Here is a 23,999-nt window from a genome sequence, read left to right as displayed (position 1 = left end):
TAAAAATAATGAATAAAACCAAATATGAGTGAGTGAATACACAAACAAATAAGTACATGAATAAATAAACAAATCCGAACATTAAGAGAACTTTACCAAATTGATAAAACAAACATTTAACTATTCACTAACAACAGCACTTGTGAACTATGAATTAATAACACAAGAAAATACTTACAAAGTAAATAAGATGTTACAAACAACCTGCTGTGGTAAAGTACAGTAAAAAAAAATATATAAATAAAATAAAATAAAATAAAATAAATAAATAAATAAATAAATAAATAAATAAATAAAAAAATTCTCAGATCATTCTCAACAATTAATTAAAGCCTTACAATGTCACGGTAAGGTTGGTGTTATTTATCAAAACACATATCAACCTATGCATTTTGCCAAGACATTCAAGTTACTGTCATTCAATAATTTTGTTACTGTAAATAGTCCTTGAAGAACCTGATACATACTGAACACATACCATGATATCTATACAATACTTTACAACTTATGTGTATCACCTTCACAAATGCACCAAAGCACCTGTACTCTACCTCCTACTCTTTCTATCTCGTGTATAATTTTTATAAGTTTACAATTGAACATATGGTTCATCTGACTGTGACTACCTTGAAGCACCTATAACATGTATGTACCCAATGTATGGTGTATGGTGTGTAGCCTGGGAAGCAGCTATATATGCAATGCTTAACACTGGTCACCCATGTAATAGCATTCAAGCCTCACATAAGCATAGGATAGTTTGTTAATAAAATAATTAGGATTCAAACCTAATTTATGTGGTGTAATCTCAGCTTGGCAAATATGCGATTTATAGGCTAGTAGGAATTGTAAACCACTATTTAATCTTAACATAAAAATCACACTGGGTCTTTCCCATTTTATATAAAAGTAATATCTAAGTAAAAATATGTTGTGCCATATTTTAGTATATTTCTCCACATGAAGCCTAAAGCATAACAAAATTCAAAGTAAGAGCTATTACTGAAGAGAAAATGCATAGAATCTGAAGCAAACCAAGTTGGACAAGAGAGGAAAGCCAAAGGGAATAAGTGATGAGGGCATCCTAAGGAGGTCTGGCCACATAAAAAGAGGCTGTGCAGATATGGATAAAAAATGATGTTTCTTGTGATATATATATATATATATATATATATATATATATATATATATATATATATATATATATATATATATATATATATATATATATATATATATATATATATATATATATATATATATATAAAGTCAAACCAAGTCAAAACAAACCAAACCAAACATGCGCACATGCTCCTCACACCCCAACATGCAGCTACACTTTGACCTTTTACCTTTAGTGACAAGTCTGGATTAAGTTGAGTGGCTGTGATGACGTTAGAGGAAGGATGTTTGGGTACGGACTGTTCCACTGAGTCCACCATAGTGTCCTGAGCATCAGGGTCTGAGGTGGTGGGTGTTGAGGACCCAGTGGAGGACCCTTTGCCCTAGTTTGAGGAGAGCTACACTCACTTGGGGAAACACCAATAATCTGACGCCTAACCACCAAGCCCAATGCCACACCAACAAATCAGTAGTGTTAGAATGTAACCAAGAAAAATGCTTTTCATACTGAGTTGACACTGCATTGTCCTCAAAGCATTTGTCTTATAATCCTAACATCACTGATTGTATTTGTCTAGTAATGGGCACTTTCTAAATGGAATTTAGTTTTTGTTTTATTAATATCAATGTGTGGGCCGGTGATGGTAATCGTTTGAGTGGAGTTGTTATTACATTGTGACATGCAGGTAATCCCCCAGGGGGAGGTGGCTAAGAAACATTACTATCTCTAAGTGTATTAATGTCTTTTGTAAAACAAAAATATCACTAGGAAGGCATCCTCATTAACTAAATGAAATGGGTCTTTCTTTAGACTATTCACATGCAATGAAATTTGTTTTCATACCATTTGGTTTACAATGTTTGTCTAAAATATCCTGATTTGATGTGTGGCTCACTTCACAAGCCTAACTAAAGGAAATTATTTGATACTTTCTAAATTCCTTATCCCAGATCAACTAAGAGATTAAGTGGTAGTAAATTTTATCAAATAATAATTTTCCCATTGTGTTTCATGTAAATTATTAAAATATGAAACTATTCTTTTGATGCATTCACCATATCTGTTGGCATATAATATATGTATTTTTAAAAATAATCCCTTATGGGCACACATTATGCAAGGTAAAATTTTGTACTTTTTTTAGGCAGTGTTTTATATGCCAAGAAACAGGGTATGTGGCAATAGTTTCATTAATTAGGAAGTATGCCAAATCAACTAAAACTTCAAATCAATAATATACCCAATGACAGGCAAGCAAACTCCTGAGGGCATGTGCCCAAATGTGCAGCAAAAATTATGATATCCCTTAATTTCCTGCTCAACAAAACATACAAGCAAGGAAAAAATATAAAAACATATTAAAAATAAATAAAAAACATTGAAAGCAGCACATCCTGCAGTATTTTTTTTTTCTTCTGTATAGTTCTGGCTCACCACTTGACTGAAGGGTACATAGTGAGCAACAGGCAAGTAACCATCTTTGTGTTCTGCACATCTGCAGACACTGTCACCTTTTACAGAGTTTGCTTTCCTAAAAGATGCAGTTGAGGGTGAACAGGATGATTTTATTGCTGTGCTCTGTGACAAACCCCTCTGATGCTAACCTTCTAACCATTAATATCTGAAGGGTGGTTAAGGATGTGGCTCAAGTGATATTTCTAAAAAATATATTATCATAGAGAGCCAAATTATTTTCATGCTCCTAATGTAATGATGAATACTGGATATATCAACTTGTAACATTGATCTGTGGACAGATATAATTTTCTGGGTGTTGGGAATGTAATTCAACTTTTCATGGGTCATTCTCTTCTTATGTGAGATACTGCCATAAAAAAAACAGTAGGAGGAATGTACATACCTAGTCTTACAGACACAACCTTCTTACACACACAAACACACACTAAAACATTCTATGAAAAATGGGTATTTCTTTTTAAGATTGTACATGAATCTCCATTCTATTTTCTATGCACGTGTACATTTCTTTTCATTAAAGAGTTAAGACCTGAGATGAAAAGATTTGGAAGAATGTGATATTCTGTAGTAATAAATAGTCTTGAGATTCCTTCAGTACTAAGCCTGTTCCTCCCAGTTGAGTGGTACTCACCCCCTTCACCACAGCCTGCATGAATGCCTCCTTGCCAAGCTTCTGTCGCTGGTTGTTCATTGCTTGCTCCATCTTCCTCTTCTCATTCTCTATCCTCCGCCTCTTCTCCTCCAACTTCAGCCTTACATTGTGCAGCTCTGATGCCATCACTTGAGGCTCCATGTTTTCATCTGCTGGGGCATAACAAACTGATTAAAACCTTTTCATCTTAAAAATCCTTCTTGTCACAAAAGTAACTGCACAATTTGAAGTAGAGATATGATAGAAAACATAAGATGTTCTCACCACTTGCTGACTTGTTGTCATCAGAATGGCTCTGTGCTGTCTGCTGCTTCCAGGTGGTCTGGTTAGGCAGTGCAGCAAAAGTGGTCTTTTTCTCTGAGCCTTTGCTGCTTCTCTTGGAGCCATCATCTTTATCTGACTGCATATATATGATATTGATACCACTTGGTAGTTGCTCTTTCAACTTTGATAATTCTGCAAAACTAGTGGCCTTCACCATCTGCTTATCTCTATCAAAGGAAACATCACTCTCACTACCCGAGTCTGCAACCTCTATGGTACTTTTCATTTGGTCTTGCACCAACAGTTTCTCTTTACTGGCATACATTGACAAGTCACGTTTCTCCCGCTCTAGAGCCTCTTTCTCTAATTTGTCCACGTAACGATTGTCTAGTTCCTCTGTGCTTCCCCGGTGCAAGTCCAGTCGTCTCTCAACACTTCGCTCACGACTACTTCGAGACTCTGGCCTCATGCTTCCCTCCCTAGACTCCCTGGACAGTGGACCTTCCATATTTGAGCTCTCTCTTCTCCCAGAATGGACAAACTGCTCCTTATCAGGATTTCTAGAAATGTAATTCAAATTATCTTGACTCCCACCAAAGTTTTCTATGGTCAGCTGGGAGTCCTCAGCACTGATGGAGTTGCGTCGTGACCTGGAGCGCCCATGTGGCCGCTCCTCATACCGGGAGGGCATGCCAGCAGCAGGGAGGTCTGGGTGGGAGTTGTTAAAGCTTCCCCGTCGCCCCAGACCTCTGCTTCTTTCTCCAAGCTCCTCCTCTTTGCTGTCCATATTCAGTTTCTCCTTTGCAGCAGATCTGGATGAGTATGGGATGTTGTCGAAGTCGTGGGAGGGGCGTGGAGACTGTGTCCGCATCATGTCACTCAGTGTGGACAGACCCTTGGACCGCTGCACTACAAAGTCTCCTTCCTGTCCGTCACTCATTGAACTGCCAAAATACAAAGTATGGTAACCTTTAAACTTGCATCATCATGCATTTCATAAGACTCATATAAATTAGCAAGGACATTCTTTACCGTGTACCACATAGAGGTATGAGTGTTGTAACTCACCTGTCTCGGCCACCATAGTCGCTATTGTAGGAGGAAGGGGTGTTCTCGAACCTCTCTGGCTGCCGGTGGTCAAGGCGCACCCGCTGGTCCGTCATGTCATTGAGGTTCATGGACTGTGAGCGGCGGACACTTGGAGCTCCGGCTGGCTTCATGGCTGAGGTGGTGGTGGTATAAATTATCAGTTACAAACACATATAGACATTATACACTTGATGCCTTCTGGCTGTAGTTCAATGGTTCATGACAACTTCAAATTAACAACTGTCTATTTACTTTTTCTTTGGGAGAGAGAGAGAGAGAGAGAGAGAGAGAGAGAGAGAGAGAGAGAGAGAGAGAGAGAGAGAGAGAGAGAGAGAGAGAGAGAGAGAGAGAGAGAGAGAGAGAGAGAGAGAGAGAGAGAGAGAGAGAGAGAATTCTAGTAAACAAATAATTCCCTAGAAAGAATCAGTCAAACTACAGACTCCAGGCACATCATGAAAGTATAAACATACAATAAAATTACCAAAAGCAAATATAATATATTTATGAAAACCCTTTCAATTCAAAGTGTCTGTTCCTAAATTTCTGTATGTCAAGAACCCTAAGCAAATCTACAAGTAGGAATATTGAACAGGTGGGGTGACACGTCACTCTGCAACAATAAAAAAAGAGGGGGGTGGGGTGGGGGTTGGAGGGACAGGGGGCAACAGGAGCCCTTGACAGGAAGACTATGGGTGTTGTATCTATGTAGATAACTATAGATACATGGCAAAATTAAAGATGGCATGATATGCTATGAATAAGGCAATACAAAAATTAACCTTTCAAGCTACAGACATGTGGTGATCTCCAGTGTGGTTAGATAAAATATGTATAAATGAGTGACAGTGGTGGTGTTATCTGAGATCAGAGTCAAGACTATTAATATGTGATAAATTGTGTCTGACTAACAATCAGTTCAACTAGAGATGCTAGGCTCTACTTGAAGATCTATTCTCAATGCTAGAGACTGCAGTCCAAGCAGCAGCAGGAGCACTGGTCATGTACACAGTGCTCCACAGGAATGTTATTTACAAAATGCCTTACCTTAACATCAACACAAAAACTCAACTCATGTATCAACTATTAACATAAAACAACAAAACAACCCAAAGAAAAAAAAAAAAAAAAAAAAAAAAAAAAAAAAAAAAAAGCAAGTCAGTGTACTATCTTTTCTATAATACACATGTCCATGTTTCATAATGTTCTCTGTATTCATTTATTTTTTCCCAGATCATACCTTGTACCCCTTCATCAACTCTTCTTTACACATGTCTGCATATGGAATGGTGTGTGTGTGTGTGTGTGTGTGTGTGTGTGTGTGTGTGTGTGTGTGTGTGTGTGTGTGTGTGTGTGTGTGTGTGTGTGTGTGTGTGTGTGTGTGTGTGTGTGTGTGTGTGTGTGTGTGTGTCCATCCGTCCATCCACCACTTTCATTGGATCAATACTTGGTGATTGTGGCCATAATCACTCAATGGCTTGCCATCCCTGTTGACCAATCATTCGGCCTGTCACATGATATTATATTCATAAACACTTCCTTGTCAGATTGCAATTACTTTACAAATCTTCATAAATGGCTGCTGGCAATACCAAGTATTGACAATGAAATAAGCTTTCATGCAAAAAATAACTGTTTCCCAAACTAAACTTAAAAAATAATACTGTAACAAAAAAACTAAGGCTATTGCAATCATCATAACACTTGTATGTATAATTTAATCTAAACACAGTCATTACTAAAATAGTGGCATGTGAAAAAGCATGGTCAAACTCAGGAAACATGAGGGCAAAAAGAAAACTTGGCAAATCAAGAAAACTGAAGTGTATGAACTGAGGATGTTGTGACTAATGTGAGTGCACAATACACCTTCCAGTGTTTACACAAGGCCTGATACATGCACTTGTGGCAGTGTGATAAACAAGTAGTGAACACAACCAGCAGCCATTTATGGGAGAACCAAGTCACTAATCAAAATGCAATTTGATTACTTGTGGTGCTACCGGCCCCAAGAAGCACAACAGAATGAGGTGCCACAAAGGGGCCACGTCTAGGTCAAAACTTTACCATAGGCCTCTAAGCGGATTGGGTGGCTGGCCCGTGCCCTAACACGCTCATGTGACAGGCCGTGACCAGAAGGGTGGTGGTGATGGTGAGCCGGAGCGTCTCGAGCCGGAATGTTGTAGCTGAGGCCCTGAGGAAGGCCTGGGCCGTAGCTGTGCCCTTGGCCGTGGCCCGACCCGGCCCCTGCTGCCGGGATGTGCCCTGAGGGCTGGCAGGTTTGGGCCGAGGCCAGGTAGTAAGAGTACTGGTCGCCAAATGGCTGCGACTGGTACTGCCGCCAGCAGTAAATACACTCTCGGTCTGTCACTTTGTGATTGCATGACCACCACCATTGTGGGTATATAGACACCCAGTTGAAACCCCCACATGCTCCCTCCTCGTCACCTGTCCCATACCCCCAAGAGGCAAGTGTTAGTCAAACTGTGTTAATAAGGCAACTACTACAGTTAAAGGTCCATCTCAAAGGTGAAAAAGTCTGTGTTTCCATTCAGTTAAGTTAGTTACTTTGCTTTCTAATAAGGCAATTACAGGAAAAAACCTTATGTTACTATAATGCATAGAACATTCTTTTATATTTTTTTAACAACACATTAATAATGTTTCACCTATTCCTGAAATCTAACAAAAAGTTAAGATTTTTCTTTTAAGTTACCAATCACACATACTTCATTATCAGTTATCATCCTCCACCACCATCATCTTGAACACACCATCAATAAGAAAGCACACTAACAATTAAACACAAATCAATAGTACAGTACACTCTGGATGCATTCAAGACATTTTCGCAGAAATTTCCATGGAGACAAATTGGACTGGATAAAAATTTCTCAGTTAGTCTTGGCCATTGGTATGCAATGCTGGTGCTGACTTATAATCACATGCACTGAAAACTTTGACCAATGATGACCACACATACACTCTACATTCTTCACTAAGACAGAAATGTTCTCTGAATCAGTTTTATCACAAAGTGTTTGAAGCCATTAGGGTTGAGAGAGAGAGAGAGAGAGAGAGAGAGAGAGAGAGAGAGAGAGAGAGAGAGAGAGAGAGAGAGAGAGAGAGAGAGAGAGAGAGAGAGAGAGAGCGAGAGAGAGAGAGAGAGAGAGAGAGAGAGAGAGAGAGAGAGAGAGAGAGAGAGAGAGAGAGAGAGAGAGAGAGAGAGAGAGAGAGAGAGAGAGAGAGAGAGAGAGACTTACTTCCAATAGTTTTTATATGTGTAAAAGAGTAACATATCTACTACATATATAGTGAGCAAGAAAAGCCTCTAATTTCATCTTGTTTCCATCAGTGAATACTATGAACACCATGATTACATACCAGAGCGTACTGAACCCAAAAGACAATCTGTTCCACACTCAATAATTCTTAGAAAGATAAAAACTAGGAAAAATTTTTCTGAAACATAATACACAAAAAAGGAAAAAAATATCAAAAGCACAAAGTATGCAAGACTACAATAACTAAAATAAAAGACTGAGTAAAGGCTTGACTAAGGAAGACTAAGACTGGGTTGAGCTGCAGTGAGTGTTACAAACCCTCCTGTTGACTCTCAGTTGAATCTAAAGTGCTAGTTGCATCCCAGTCTGTTGTATTGCAATGGTATGAAGCGGGATTACTTTGGGTATACGTGACACACTGGATTCTGAACAATATCTGAGACAGTATTCATGTCCACACATTGATACATTGATATATTGTATTATTATGATCAGTTTGTGTAAAACTTCACTCCACTTCATGCAACTCCCAGATTAACCAATTTCCTAATATTATTCAGTTTTGTCAGTACTGTGTTGGAGATGTTAACTTTGTTTAATCCTCCAGGAAAACAACACACCACTGAGCCCAAGAGTTTACCCTCATGAACGGAGGCTCTGTCCCTGCGTGGCCGCTCCCGCTCCGTCAGGGACTGCTGCCGCCTTAACCCTGTCCCTGTCCCTGAGCCTGATCCGCTTTCCCCCGAGGATGGTGATTTGCCTCCACCCCGACCTAGTGCGGCAGTAACAGTCACTGGTCATTCCTGCACTGACTCACACACCTTCCACCCACCTCCTAGGAAGGCTAGGTGTGTGTGTGTGTATGTATATATATATATATATATATATATATATATATATATATATATATATATATATATATATATATATATATATATATATATATATATATATATATATATATATATATATATATATATATATATTGTGGAGAGGAAGTAATGATCCAAGAAGAAGCATACAAAAAGCATTACATAAGATATAACATGAATAAAAGAAATTGAAATCTTGAAATCATTAGATACTTGAATAGCCCAAAGCTTTACATGAAAGATTTTTACTGCTGATACATGAACATAAAGCTGTAAAAGACACACACAAGGGACATCTTAGAAAGTGACACACTACTATAAGTAAAAGAGATAAACACCAAATGACCTAACTCTGTCTTCTGAGAAAGCAAGATATTGAAGAAAACTCACACAGAGCTACAAGCAGACAGCCAAGAGACATGAACTAACTATCTGACAGTTATTACCTGCAGGCATTTACATTAATACTTGCCATTTAAAGATACCAGACACATGAGAACCATGGCAATTTTTCATTTGTAAAAACAACTTATTCACAATTATCTGATCACTGCTAAATATATATCATCAAAATTTATTTCCTATTAGTCTGTAATCTCTCCATGGGTGAACTGAATGAGAAATGGGGTTAGGAAAGAAAGAAAACTTGACTCAAAGATGCTACAACACTTGGCAACACGAAGGTATTTCTATCACTAACTTATGTTGAATTACAGGCAATTTAGGACGCAGAGCAACTGCAGGACTGAACCAGTCAGTGGTCATGTTAATTATTATAATGTGGTTCTCTCAGAACTGGATTTATCGAGGGCTTTTGAAATATTAATTCAAATATTTGTGAATTTTTATCTCTGAGTCTCATTAAAGATTTTCAAGGAGACAACAAGAGACCATTAGTCAATCCTGCAGTAACTAATAGTCTATTCCAGCAGGGAGAGGGGGAGAGTGGAGGTCATGCAAGGCTTCAATAGCAGGCCCAGTGTACCTCTCAGCGTGGAATAGGGAGACCTCTGCTGGGAGTGGGTAGAGGACCGGGCAGAAGAGTAGGAGGAGGAAGCAGTGGAGTGGGCAGAAGAAGGCGAGAGACTCGCCCGGAGGTCTGGAATAACCTTCATGCTTCTGTGGTACCCACTCCAGCCGCTACACCCACCACCACCACCTGTATAGTGTATACCAGGGGGCCAAGCTGTACCAAATCCTTAGCAAAACTGCAAGCACCCAGTGTTACAAGTCCTTTGTGCATCAAGCACTTGTTAGTGAGTTAGCTAGTCAAGACTACTGTTGCACAACATACACACAAATAGCTTCACTTCCACCATGCCCACTCAGTGTTGCCAGTACACTGGTGAGAATCCTGAGCACAACAAATCATAAAGATCTGAAGTGCACTGATGCCAGTACCTAGTAAATCCACATACTGCCACACAGATGGGACCAACACCAAAGACTGGCAAGCCAGGCAATGTCTGGCAAGTGGAGCCAGTTGTAGAAATTCATAAATGAAGTGCAACAAAATACTCCAAACATTCAAAGCTTGACAGATCTGGTTATATGGTTAAGATATTACTTAATTCCTAGCTTTTTTGAGAGTAGTGATGACTGGATGACTGTAGGCCAAATTTAGTCAGATACATTGGGCACACCACAAATACACAATAGAAGCCTTCTGTCAGGGCCAAAAAAAAGCAAGAATCATTAACAAGCAGTAAGAAATATGCAAGCAAACACACATCTTACTCCCATCAAAGATCCCTTGAATATGCTTTGTGCAAGTACAGTGTTACTCATCTAATACTTTTGTAAACAATGCCAAGTACACATTAGTCGGATCCCAGCACAGGCTGACTGACCACTGTTGTGTTATACTTCCTTGTGGACATTATAGTTACACTGACTCTTTAGGTTAAACTCACATACACACACACTCACTCCTTATGTTAGACCATATCCAAAAGATCCGTTTTCTTAGTAACCCAAACAATTCGCTCTGTAGTTATGAGCTGCTGAAAATATCAACACAAAAAATACAGTTCCTGTGAAACAACCAATACCAACAAGTGACACTTGTAGCAACTATGGAGGAAAGGAAAAAATCTACCATAAAATTCTTGCCAACATTCAGCCATTATGTCAAAACTGGTAAATCACATTTAAAGAAGACCTTTTGAATGCCTTTACACTAGGAACTACTATTTCTATCACACACCTCCACGACATTTACCGTAACTCCAAACCTCCACACCACACCAAGATTAAATGACTCTGAGAAACGAAGAAGTACCCAGGACATCTCAAATCAACATAAATAAAATCATGTTTACATTCAAGTAACAATAAAACACAAAGAAAACATATAGTGATTCTGCAATATCTTGCTTTGGAATAAATGCATTTTTATTTCAAGATGAATCTCAAACATCATACCAATACAGGTGTTAGCTCTACCATGGGAGTCCAATGGGTGTCAAAATGGTTGGACAGATTAGTAGAACACACCACTGCCTTGAAATAAAAATGGTACAGTCACCACAATCCCTTGGCTGGTGTGGTGAAGGGAGCCAAGACTAGCTTAAGTCTCAGGACATCATTCACCTTATATAATCTGTACTGTACCTGCTAAGGAAACTCAACAACACAAACCTGGTGAAGACAGCTGGATATATTTGGCAGACATCTTTCTGCTGCCAGGCAGAGACACACAGGACACTGGCTCAAGCTCCAAAAGGAAAAACAGCTCAGCAGCAAATGCCAACACATTCTGTTTCACTGAACTGCATGAGAAATTAAAGTAAAGGTTTTCAGTGGATGTGCACCATTACAACCGCCTAACAAAATGCTGAGGATTAAAAGTAAAAAAAACATTCCCTTCACCTGTTTCAACTAAATTTTCATCACACAAAATCATCTTATAAGGTTAAATTAATGTACGTCTGATTTAGGAAAATTAGGAGACATTAATCCAGGAAGAAAGGTAAAAAGTTGCTCAATAAAAGCTTAAACACAAAAACCACCTTTCACAACTCTGGCAAACAACGCATACAGTGATTTATAAAATACACGCAGAGTACAAAAATGACAGTCCAGCCTCACCTGTGCATATATACAACATCTTCTTTGGTTAGGAGACAAGGGTTGTAGGGGAGACTCTCTTGACAGAACCTGATCACTAGGCCAACATTATAGAGGGAGTCAGCAATGGAGGGAGGATCGGCCACGGCAATGTCCTGCCATGAGAGCTCCTGAGGGCAGTAGAAGGCCACCAGTGCTGCCAGGCCTATGCCGTCACTTAGATCACTCAGGTCCTGGATGCGAGGAAACACTGGCAACTCCTGCTCCTGTGGGAGAGATTGGAAATGTCACACTTAACACATATTCTCCTTTAAGTACAGTATGTTCCACCACAATTCAAATCTTGGTTGTGTCATTAATTCACATAAACAAGAAATAAGTGTACATTTCAGCTCATTACAAATTTCAGAACACTCAAAATTATTAATACTATAAAGATGTCAGTCTTTAATATTGGGATCTACTGAAGTGGACAGAGATTCAAAGAAGGGAAGCTATAGACAGAAAAAAGGGATAGATAAATAGGGCAGGAAGTGCAATATACATAAATACAACGGCAAGAGGAAATTCTAAAATTAGGGAGATGGGAAAGAAAATTAATTAGAATTATATAGAGATAGATGCTTGCCTGTGCTTGTGCGTGGTGGTGGATGCGGTCCTGCAGTGCCTGGGTGATGCAGCTCACCCACAGCACCAACGCCTCCTCCTGATCCTGGGGCGTCCGCTCCGGCACTGCCCCACCCCCCACCCGCTGCAGCACCGACACCACCCGCTCTGCCACCACCACCTCCCGGATGTACAGTGCCATCATGGCCTCTATCACAGCCAAATGAGCAGACTGCAAGGTGGAAGATAAGCATCAGCATGGCAGAATCATGGATGTTATGGTTTTAGTCATTCCACTGGCTTATACAGTACCCAGGAACTTTACTATCCAGTGACAGTGTAACTTGTAGTAATGCAAGTCAGTTCCTGAAAGTATAGTCCTGACCATGTACTGGATTACTACTTCTGGTATATAAGTAAAAGGACAATAGTGAAAAAGCACTACTAGACATGGTCCATTTGTATCTCTTGTAATATCACTTCTTGTATCTACAGCAAGCGTAGCACTACATCTCCACACAAATTTTAAAAAAATTATATGCTGTATAGTATTCACTACTGAAGAAGAGACTACCATTGGCTTGTGATGACAGTACATTATAAAAAATCATCATAACAAAATAAGTCTAAAAGAACACTGATCTAAGTAAGACTGTTCCCCAAACAACTCTTGCAGAAGGCCTACAATAGAGGGATGGATGCTCTGCCCCACAGCACTCACCATTTTGATGGGGGAGACCTGAATGAGGACGGTCTCGGTGAGCGCCACGTCGGTGGGCTCCGCCACGTACACCCCTTTCCGGGCCAGTGCCTGGATGATGTTCCAGTGGCTAAGGTTGTGGAAGTTGGGGTCACCATAGATGTTGGCCAGCGCTGAGCAGTACAGGTCTGCATTGGCCAGCCGTGTGCACAATGCCCGGCTTGAGGTGCTCCACTCCCTGCAAGGCCCCAAGGCTCACTTATTCATTATTGTGACTTTTATTCTGAAAAGCTTCCAACAGGCTGGCACAAGTCATCTGGGCTGAGGGTTGAATCCACACTAAGACTGTTTCATGTACTTACCTATTAATCCTTCCCTATGCTCTTTTCTGCTGCCTTTCCCAACATTTAGCCTCTCATATCCCTAGCTGTATCTTTTAATGAACTCCATTTCAATTCACTATTTTTATTTCATATAAACCCTTATATTCAGCTATTTTGCCTTACTGAAATATTTGCTTTCTCTTCTAGAATACTGTGTTGCTTGTTTACTAGGAGACACATATGCCATCACAGACACAAACACAGTCAGTACCCTGTGTGCTCACCTCATAGTCGCGGTAGTACGGGTCCTGGAGGTCTGTCGGCACCTTGTTCTTGTGGGCTTTCTGCACAATCCAGGCCACTGAGGCTCGTTGTTTGGCCTGCAAACAAAACAGTACAATAAATCTCAAGTAACATATGAAATACATCAAAGAAAATAAGTAAATGACAATACAGCAAGTCAATGCCATACAAGCGTCAAATGCAGGATGGGGTTTTGTTCTTCCCATGGAACTGAATACTTCAACAATTCAGTATTACCAAGAGACTGGTTAGAAAATTTGGCACTGCAGCAAGTCATATGGCACCAGAAAACTTTCCTTCTAATAGACATGCAAGGCAACTGAAACAGTCCAGTGAATACATGACACTTACACATGATGTTCCCACCTTGGCTGAGGCTGATACATTGAATATGTAATAGTTAACTAAAAACACCGAACACAACTGTCCATCATACAAATCAATCTACCTTTCTTACTGCATGCCTCTGCATATGAGACTTCCTTAATGCTGTACATGTACAAACAGGAAGTTTGACTTCCTGTTACTCTTCCTCAAATTCAACAGGAGTGATAATGTATCTGTGCATGTGATTTAAAAATATGTAAGGGAGGAATGTCAAGGCTATAGTATGTATTTGGAGAGCCAAATGAGTATGTGTGAGAGATTTTGTTGAGCTTTCCTAAATCCAGTAAGAACGGTAACTTACGAGTCATGTGGTGTGGAGATAAATAAATAATAGATGCATGTCATTACTGTGGTGAAGATTGAAGGCCCCAGGATGATGCAGCAAAGAAACTCCAACACACACACCTAATTCTTGTGTGCCAGACATGACTGGGAGAAAGGAGTGTTTAGAGACCACTACCATATGACATATGCTATCAATCACTATTAAGAAAATCACAGAAAATCACAGTGTGTAGCCTGAGGAGCAAGAAACATGTGGGAGATGAGATGAGAAGAAAAGAGAAGAGAAGAGAAGAGAAGAGAAGAGAAGTGAAGGGAGGAAGAAGGGGAAAGAAAATAAAGATAAGGAGGGAGAGATGGAGGAAAAAGAGAGGGATGGGGAAGGAAAGTGCAGAAAATTAGGTGAAAAAAAGGGGGGCTCAGAAGAGGTTAGAGAAGTAGAGGAAAAGAGATGGGAAAGGAAAGGACATGAAAAATGGAAGGGAACAAGTCAGAGATGGAAGAAAAGATATACGTAAATCAATAAGTCTATATACTTAAGAGTAAAAGAGGCATTCACGTGATAAAGAGCAAACAAGATGAGGAAAGTGAAGCGGGCATGACTTCCCCCTTGAATGACTAAGCAACACTGAACACACACCCACACACATACATAGATTCTTAACCTTCCTATGACCCTGTTTTATGCCCACACAACTCGCAGCAGAAGAGGGAGGGAGGGAGAGAGAGAGAGAGAGAGAGAGAGAGAGAGAGAGAGAGAGAGAGAGAGAGAGAGAGAGAGAGAGAGAGAGAGAGAGAGAGAGAGAGAGAGAGAGAGAGAGAGAGAGAGAGAGAGAGAGAGAGAGAGAGAGAGAGAGAGAGAGAGAGACTCAGATATTGCAAATGTAAAGAAAGACATTGCAACACTACCTCAAATATTGAAGGTTTAAAGAAAGACATTGCAACACAACAATGAATAGAAGCGTTCAGCATGTGCATTAATTTTGCATGATGAGACCTCCACAATGCATAAAAAAGGACTTAGAAGTAGCAAATGAAAAAGGAATACTACATTACAGCATAATGCATTGGGTAAAGGCCATTTAAATATGTATCAATTTTGCACAGAATCTTCACATCGCCTTCCACCAATACAAAACAAACACACACCTCATAAAATAAATACAAAGAGAATGAAGAAAATTGTGTACATAACTAATATAAGAAATAAAAAAGGTTTATGTCTGTGTAGATTTAGCTTCTCATACTGTGATACTGGCAAACTTTACACCTCCCCCACCCCGAGACTGTATACACAAAAACACCTTGAGATAACAAAGAGAAAATAAGAGAAACGTTATATGTAGACCGTCAGGTGAGAGAATAATAAGCAAGTGTATTCATGACTCTCTCTGCAGCCATTAAGTTACTCTGCATTATCCACTGAGAAAGATCTTGAGTAAACACGACTTCAATGAAACTACCAAGTCATAGAAAACGATTAGTATTCTCTCTCTCTCTCTCTCTCTCTCTCTCTCTCTCTCTCTCTCTCTCTCTCTCTCTCTCTCTCTCTCTCTCTCTCTCTCTGCATTGTTCTCTGGTTTATTCTGCATGTTTCTTCCCGTTTTTTTTTTTTTACCTTTAATCTCTCTCTCTCTCTCTCTCTCTCTCTCTCTCTCTCTCTCTCTCTCTCTCTCTCTCTCTCTCTCTCTCTCTCTCTCGTTGTGGATGCAATATTCAGCCTATGTACTATTGAGAAAACTAATCTGGTATAAGTTTGAGTGATGATAGCGCAAAAGCATGTCATTTTTTTTCATTTTGATTAATTCATTCTTTACCTGAGGATTAACACTTCTCTATGCTGTCAAAACAGTTAACCAGACATGTTTTTTTCTTTCCTTTTTCCTGCATTTTTTTTTATACCAGGTTAGATTCCCAATAGTAGTTTACATACATAACAACACACTACAGCAACTCTACAGCACTCTATGTCATCGCCTCAGCATACTGGAAGAGAAACCTGGAAGTTAACCTCAATAAAAACCTCAAATCATGACGCTGGGAGGGAGGAAGTAACACGATTGGCATTTTCTTTTTTCTCACTTACACGCTTTGCTTCATTTTTATCTGGTATTATTCCTTTCTTTGGGTGGACGAGAAGGGAGAGGGTAGGGGGCAAGTCTCTGGTATTATTCCTTTCTTTAGTGGAGGAGGAGGAGGCAGGGAGACAGGGGGATCCAGCAGCAGCTCCCAACGGCACCCTGCAGCTGGTGGTTAGCGGCACCTGAGTCCCCACCAGCTGCACCTCATATGTTCAGAGTTCTCCTTCCTTCCCCTTCCCTGCCTCAGTCTCTCGGTCTCACTTCTCTCCTCTTGCTTCTTCCTCCGTCACAGTTTCCCTTCCTCCTCCGATTTTATTTTTCCCTTTTCTTCCTCTCTGCTCTTATTTATCATATTTCCAGTGTATTTGTCTATTTTCATTTACTAGTCCATTCATGCCTAAATTTCCTTACCTAACCTTCCTTCTCTACCTTCACAACTCCTTCCACCTTCATATTTTCTCTGTTCTTCCATTACGTATGTTTATTTCCTATCTCTCGGCATCCTGTCCACTTCAAATTTTTACTCATACCTTCCATTTACTTATATTTCCTGTCTTTCTGTTAATTTACGTGTTTGTCTATCCATCGATCTATGTATTTTAGTAATGGGAGACTGTATGTGTTTCCCTGTCTGTCTGTCTGTCTGTCTGTCTGTCTGTCTGTCTGTTCCGTTTGTCTGTCTTCGTACTCATATCCAATCCGTCAACACTTTTCTCTCCTCCAGAGGTGAATAAAAGGAGGGGAGAGGAGAGGCAACTGGGAGGAGAGGGAGAGAGAGAGAGAGAGATGGAGGTGAAGGAATGAGGAAGCGAGTGAGGTACGATACATGAGGCGAGGGAGGGAGGGGAGGAAAGGAGGGAAGGTAAGAAGGGAGGGAGAAAGTGAGGGAGGTAGAAAGGGAGAGAAGGAGGGAAGGGAGGGAAAGAAAATAACGAACGTAAAAACAAATGAAAGGTTAAAAAGAAACGAGCAAAGAAATAAGTGGAACAATGGAGAGAGAGAGAGAGAGAGAGAGAGAGAGAGAGAGAGAGAGAGAGAGAGAGAGAGAGAGAGAGAGAGAGAGAGAGAGAGAGAGAGAGTTTAACTGCGTCCGAACATGTTAAGTTGATCCATTTGTAAGAAATTACGTACATTCACCTCCCCATTGAGATAGGATGCACCTCCCCAACCACCTCTCTCTCTCTCTCTCTCTCTCTCTCTCTCTCTCTCTCTCTCTCTCTCTCTCTCTCTCTCTCTCTCTCTCTCTGTCTCATACACACAGGATATTCACAAGTTTCTCCCCTCCCCTCCTTCCATCTCTTCCCTCTCCCTCCCCCCGTCTCCCCCTCCCCTCTCTTATCATGGTCAAATTAGGGAGAAGGAGGGAGATGGGAGAGATGACGAGAAGCGGGAGTCAGCGTGAAAATAAGGGAGAGTACAGAAAACGGGAGAGAAAGGGAGAGGGAAGGAAGGTGAGAACGGCAGAGGAGGAAAAATGGCGGAGATTGCAGGAAACGTGAGAGCAGAGAGAGAGAGAGAGAGAGAGAGAGAGAGAGAGAGAGAGAGAGAGAGAGAGAGAGAGAGAGAGAGAGAGAGAGAGAGAGAGAGAGAGAGAGAGAGAGAGAGAGAGAGAGAGAGAGAGAGAGAGAGAGAGAGAGAGAGAGAGAGAATTACCGTTACGTGCTCTATCTGCAGGTACTTCCACTTCGTCATTGCACGACATTGATACTAAAAGCGAGGAGGAGGAGGAGGAGGAGGAGGAGGAGGAGGAGGAGGAGGAGGAGGAGGAGTAGGAGGACGAGGAGGAGGAGGAGGAAAGAGTGATGACTTTGATGATGACACTTTAGCAAATGATAGTGAACAAGGATTTAGAAGAGGATAGAAAAATAGACGAGGAGGAGGAGGAGGAGGAGGAGGAGGAGGAGGAGGAGGAGGAGGAGGAGGAGGACAATCCCGATCACGTCACGCTACAAGACTGACCAGCCAGCGAATGAGCGACCCAGACACTAAGTAAACAGAGTGTAACGCGAGAAAGAAGGGCCGGGGAGGGAGGGAAAGAGGCAGGGCGTGGGAGAGGGAATCGGCAGCAATAACACGGGCGGCTGCGTGTGTGGGTGGGCGTGGCAGGTGTGGGTGGAGTGACAGCCCGTGGCCCGTTAGCACCGAGTTACCTGGCGCCACACCTGTCTGTCTGTGTCGGCCTGACCCATTACCGGTGCTTTAGCGGCTAACTGAACATTATGAGCTTGAGAGAGAGAGAGAGAGAGAGAGAGAGAGAGAGAGAGAGAGAGAGAGAGAGAGAGAGAGAGAGAGAGAGATGAGGAGGCATCCATGATGGTGAGCGGCAGGGCGGCACTCCCTCACCTTCCACCAGCGGCTGCCGTGGCACCACCTGGCGTAGGTGTTGTCGCCGCTCAGGTGGATCCACAACAGCATCCTCTTGGTCTTCTCCAGCTGCCAGCGCTCCTGGTCCTCGGGGGCTGTACTGCGCCTCATCTTGGCCAGCTGCTCCCACAGCAGGTCCTCGCCGCCCCGGTAGCCTTCCATACGGCTCATGGGCAGCACGCTCTCCGTGGCTGCCTCCATCTCGTTTCTCTTCACTTCGTCAGCAAAGATGAGGCTCTCCAGGTCAGACCACGTGGCGTTCAGGTCCGCCAGTTTGCGTCTCACGTCGAAGTCAAGGACGTCCTCGTGCCCAGAAGGGGCATCTGCGTGGTGAGGCAGGCGATGGTTGTGAGCGGCCTGGTGTTGGGGCTGGTGGAAGTGGTAGTGGTGGCGGCGGTGGTGGTAGTGGTGGTCTTGGTCCAGGTACACGTCTTTGTTATGGGCGAAGTGCTCGTGGACAAACTTGGCCAGGTCAGCCAAGTCAAAGCTGAGGTCGTGCGTGGGGAAGCTGTGAAGGGGAGGTAGGGGCGGCGGGGGGTGACGGGTCTGTCCCTGGGCAGGGTGGAGGCGGGGGTGTAGTCTGGGGTGGGCACATACACCTGATCCACCAGCCCGTCCTCTCTCTCCACACGAATAGTTTCCCTCTCTTTCTCCCTCTCATTCTTCTGCTGCTTCTCTTCCTTCACCCCCTGCCTGGGCAGCGGCGGGGTTGGCGGGGCCACGACAGGACAGGTTCCCGGGGCTGCTGCCTCCTGCTTCGCTGCGACACTCTCACTAAGGTGGCGCTGCTGCAAGTGGCCTAAAATCTTGCTCATGTGTGGCGCCAGCTGCTCCCTCCTCAGGGCCACGGAGTCTGAGGACAGACTGGCCGCCAAGGGTCCTTTCACGATACCCTCCCCCTACGTGCTCCTCCTCCGCCTCTCCCTGGCTGTCGCTGAACTTGCTCCTCAGCTTAAGTTTCAACTCCCGGATCATCATGTCGTTGTTGCCAGTAATGCTCACACCCAGACGCTGCACGCGCCTTATCTTGTCTGTGGAGGCGCCCTGGTCCTCACCCTCGCCGCGGGATTCCTGTTCCTTTACATTTTCAGACTCATTTGCTGAGGGCACTGCTGGTGTTACTGCAGGGCTTTCCTGAGCTTCCTTCTCCTCCCCCTGCTCCTTCTCCTTCTGTCCCTCTCCCACCAGTCGGTCCTCGGATGCCCGCATCATCTCTGCGCACACCTCTGCTCGCGTGCCGTAGATTTCACTGTCATTTTCATAGGAGATGCACTTCGCGGGACTCTGTGGAAGAGACGGTATTGTGGAAGAACATTTTGTCCCTGGCGGCGGGTAACAGCGTGGTGTGGAAGGTCATGTTGGCCAGGTGGTCCATGCCGTCCTCGGGGCCGCCCTTGAACATCTCCTCCGTCAGCTCCACCGCCTGGCCCTTGCGGATCACCACGGGCGTCTTGGCACTGTCCTCCCCCTCCCGACTCACGAAGGCACCGTTCATGGAGTGGAAAAGGCGTGAGTTGCGCACGCCGTAGATGGGCTCGCCGTGCCGCGAGCCGTACATCTGCAACTCGCCCTCCTCCAGCGTGGCGTCCGTGGCAGCAGTCTTGAGAGACGCCACCGAGGAAAGGCGCGAGGCCAGGGACTCGATGCTCTGGTACACGTGGTGCTTCAACAGCACCACTGGAGGAGTCTGCTGGCGAGCTCGCCCACACACCTCGTACACGTCCTCGTCCTGGTAGTCGTGCGAGGTGCCGGTGGTGGTGCTGCCGGCGGGCCGCGCCTCCTCGCATGCGCGCATCTGCCGCTGCTGGTAGACGCGAAATAACCGGCGGCCGTCCTCCTCACCGAGCTCCGTGGAGGGTTCGGACTGCAGGGCGGGGGGAAAGCGACACGGAGGAAGAGGGGGCGGTGGGGGGCCGGTCCGAGTCTTCCAGGAGCGTCTCCAGGGAGTGCGGAGCCTCAAGGTCTTCAGGGGCATTGGAGGACTTACGGCGCAGGTTGGCCACCACGCGAGGCCCGGGCACGGTGACGGGCGCGGGGTTGTACCTGCTGGAGTCTTCCAGTGCGTAGCCTGCCTCCATGTAGTCCCACGAGGTGTCGGAGTCTAAGTAAGGCTGCGTGCCAAGACTCACTGACTTGTTCTCCAGCACGTCGCTCGTGTCCGACTCGTTGCCGCGATTCACCACAAACTTGTGTCGAAAAGCTGACTGCAGCTTCTTGCGGCGCTGCTCGGGCTCCACCATCGCTCCGCGATAGATGACGCTCCCCACGCTGGCTGCGCTGTCCGTCTCGGAGTCCGCCGTATCCCTGCTGGTGGTGGTGCTGGTACCGCCCAGGTCCAAGGGTGAGCGGTGGTCGGGGTGGTAGTCGTAGGTGGAATCCTCCTCGCTGGGCAGCCGCAGCAGCCCGCCCGACAGCCGCTGAAAGTCCAGCTTGAAGGACTCGTACCTCTGTAAATCCTTCTGTGAGAGGGACAGCTCCGCCTTCCTCAGAGGCTTGGCCTCCCCGGACTCCGGGTGGCGGGGATCCTCTAGCACGCCGCCGCTGGTCAGCAGCACGGGGGCCGGGCTCTTGACGTCCTTTACACCAAATTTTAGAAACCCCAAACCAACAAGTCCGTTGTATATTTTCTGGCGGAGAGGCAGCTTGGCGCCACGACTCCTGTGGTCCTGCAGGCTCGCGTCCTGTGGCCACGGCTGCGGTGCTTGGTGTGTGCCCCCGCCCAAGGAGGATCCTTTCTTCCTGCTCCTCGAAGACTGATCAGCCTGCTTGTCCTGTTGCGTCACCTCCTCATCTGCGTCATAAAGGAAATGATCTGGTTCACTTTCTGGCAGCGTGGCGGATGACACTGGTGTTGGTACAGGAGTTTCCTCCTCTTCCTCTTCCTCTTCCTTCTCCCTTTCTTTCTCGTTATGGTCGTCTTTCGCCTTTCCCCGGGCCTCCTGTGCCGCCAGCAGAGTCTTCGTGGCCAGGGCAGGATCGCCATAGAGGCTGCTCGAGGGCCAAGTCCAGCAGGCTGTCCACGTTGAGGGGGTCGGCGTCCCCCTCGATGTCAGGCGCCACCACCTTGGGCTCAAAGATGAGGGAGTCAATGCTGCCGAAGGTGTCGTAGTCTGTGTTCTCGCGTGGGGGAAGCTTGGGGCTGCTCTTGGTGCTCTCCTCCATGGGCACGTAGATGTGGCCCAGGTTGATGTTGCTCAGCGGTCTCCCAGTCCTGCGACAGCGCCTCTTTCAGCTGCTCCTTGATCTCACGGTTCCTCTCCTCCTCATCCTTGAACTGCCTGGTGTGCAAATGGTGCCAAATGTGGCGCGTGATGGCCTGCACCACGGGGTCCTCGGGGACGTGGTTCACATCCCCATCACGCCCCAACAACAGCTCCTTCACGTACTGCTCCATCTCAACCTCCGCGTCCCGCCTCGCCCCGCCTCGCTGGTTGCCTCCACCGGGCCCGCCAGCACGCACCGAGGCGCGGGCCACCCTGGCCAGCGACTCGTACACGTCCTCGCTTTCGCTGACGCTCCACACGTCCACTGGGAGGTATTGGGGCCTGTGGAGGGACGCACGCTTCTCCTCTGCACGCACCAGCTTCCTGAGGCGCTTCTCCTGCTCCTCCAGAGTGCGATTCACCAGGTGTTCCTGCCGCAGCCCGAGCACCGGCTCGTAAATTTTCTCAAACTCTCCGTTGGACCACGAGTCTTGGGAGAGGAGCGAGCGGGCGGCGGGTGAGGAGGACATCGGGCGCTGGGCGAGCCCTTCATGCCTCTTGCTCGCAGCTCCGGCACCGCACGGACACTCGCCCTCAGAAGCAGAGGCGTGTTCGGTGCCGCAGTGCTCACAAGACACACAAGAACACACATCCCAGTTGGCGTCCGCCACGTGTGCAGGGGAAAGACCGCGCTCGTCCTCGCCTTCCCTCATCTCCTTGAGGCGCGCCAAGATCTCTGCGCGAGACACATACGTGGCCTCCCTGGTGCATGCCTTCTTGCCGGCCCGCGCCACCTCAGCCCGCGAGGCGTACGTGGGATCCACTCTGGACAGGATCTCTGAGCGGGAGATGTACACGGGGTCGTCGGGCTGACTGGGCAGGGACCGCCACGACTGTGCGTCCTCGTTGCGCTCCTCCTCCCTGCGGGCCAGCGTGTCCTGCAGGTTCTGGATGTTGCGGTACAGCTCAGATCGCGTCACGTAGTCAGTTTCCCCGAAGTCACTGTCTGTGTCGCTGGCGGCAAAGTGCACCTGCGCCACCACCTGCTGCTGGCGTGGCCGCCCGCTGCCGCCGCCGCACTCGGACCGCAGCGGGCTGCCGGGGCCCTCACCGGGCAGCAAGCGGCCAGGGATGGGCTCGTACACGCGGGCAAAACTCTTCTCAAGGTCGTCCCAGGAGGTCAGCGTCCGAGACAAGGTCGGCGGCAGGTGAGTGAGCGCCCCGCTGGGACTGGTACACACACTCTGAGTCACTGCCAGACAGAGGCTGTTCAGGCGACGTGACGCTCTGCTCGCTGCCCTCAGCAGCGGGAGAAGAGGCCATAGGGGGCGCGCCATTCTGAGGGGAGCGCGACCCTCCGCCGTCAACCTCACGGCCAAGGAGGCGCATCTTGGCCTCCGCGGCATGAGGCGTGACCACCCCGTCTAGGGGCTGCCCCGTCCTGCCCCCCTGCACCAGTCGCTCCTGCATGTCCTCTCAGGACTACACACAACCTCGGCACGCGGCAGTCATCAACACTCACGGGTTACCAGTACAGGACTCGCACCGCAACACTGCTTGCTGTCACTCGTCCCATGCACTCACAGATCCACGCACACGTACACACACACACACACAACATCCACACACACACACACACGACAGGTATGTACACACTGCTCCACCCGCTGCAATATGTACACAGTGGCGGGCGGAGCAGCGAGGAATGCGGCTGAGCGTTTCCGTGGCCGCCCCAGCACTGAACACTGAACAGCCAGTCCGCAGCCAGTCCGCCACCGCCGCGCCGCGCCTCTTGGCAGACTGACGCTCGTCCCTATCATGCCATGTGGTGCAGGGGTGCAGGCGGCGGTGAGAGCAGAAGCCTGTGCTTGCGTGCTGCGTGCTGCCCAGTGACACAGCCAGCGGGCACCTTCTCGCTGCC

At 45.7% G+C, this 23,999-nt stretch overlaps 2 protein-coding genes across 2 annotated transcripts in view; both read right to left on the bottom strand.

Annotated features, from left to right (window-relative positions):
* Positions 1-19,214, bottom strand: part of LOC135114641 (patronin-like) — a 43,342-nt gene extending 24,128 nt beyond the window's left edge. Inside the window, 14 exon segments of the mRNA XM_064030440.1 lie at positions 1,353-1,505; positions 3,234-3,406; positions 3,519-4,462; positions 4,587-4,740; positions 6,672-7,052; positions 8,529-8,660; positions 9,746-9,919; positions 11,401-11,531; positions 11,851-12,095; positions 12,458-12,667; positions 13,157-13,336; positions 13,338-13,373; positions 13,743-13,838; positions 18,855-19,214. Of these exon segments, the coding sequence (XP_063886510.1) occupies positions 1,353-1,505; positions 3,234-3,406; positions 3,519-4,462; positions 4,587-4,740; positions 6,672-7,052; positions 8,529-8,660; positions 9,746-9,919; positions 11,401-11,531; positions 11,851-12,095; positions 12,458-12,667; positions 13,157-13,336; positions 13,338-13,373; positions 13,743-13,838; positions 18,855-19,076 (3,231 nt within the window). The 5' untranslated portion in view covers positions 19,077-19,214.
* Positions 19,215-20,133: 919 nt separating this feature from the next.
* Positions 20,134-20,994, bottom strand: LOC135114645 (uncharacterized). The gene has a single exon (XM_064030451.1). It carries the CDS (start codon positions 20,848-20,850, stop codon positions 20,134-20,136), a length of 717 nt encoding a protein of 238 aa, XP_063886521.1. The 5' UTR covers positions 20,851-20,994.
* Positions 20,995-23,999: the final 3,005 nt, after the last annotated feature.

The sequence above is a fragment of the Scylla paramamosain genome, chromosome 28 (assembly GCF_035594125.1).
Source record: "Scylla paramamosain isolate STU-SP2022 chromosome 28, ASM3559412v1, whole genome shotgun sequence".
NCBI lineage: Eukaryota > Metazoa > Arthropoda > Malacostraca > Decapoda > Portunidae > Scylla > Scylla paramamosain.
Note: the sequence above shows the minus strand (reverse complement) of the source record. Positions and strands in the feature narration are given on the sequence as shown.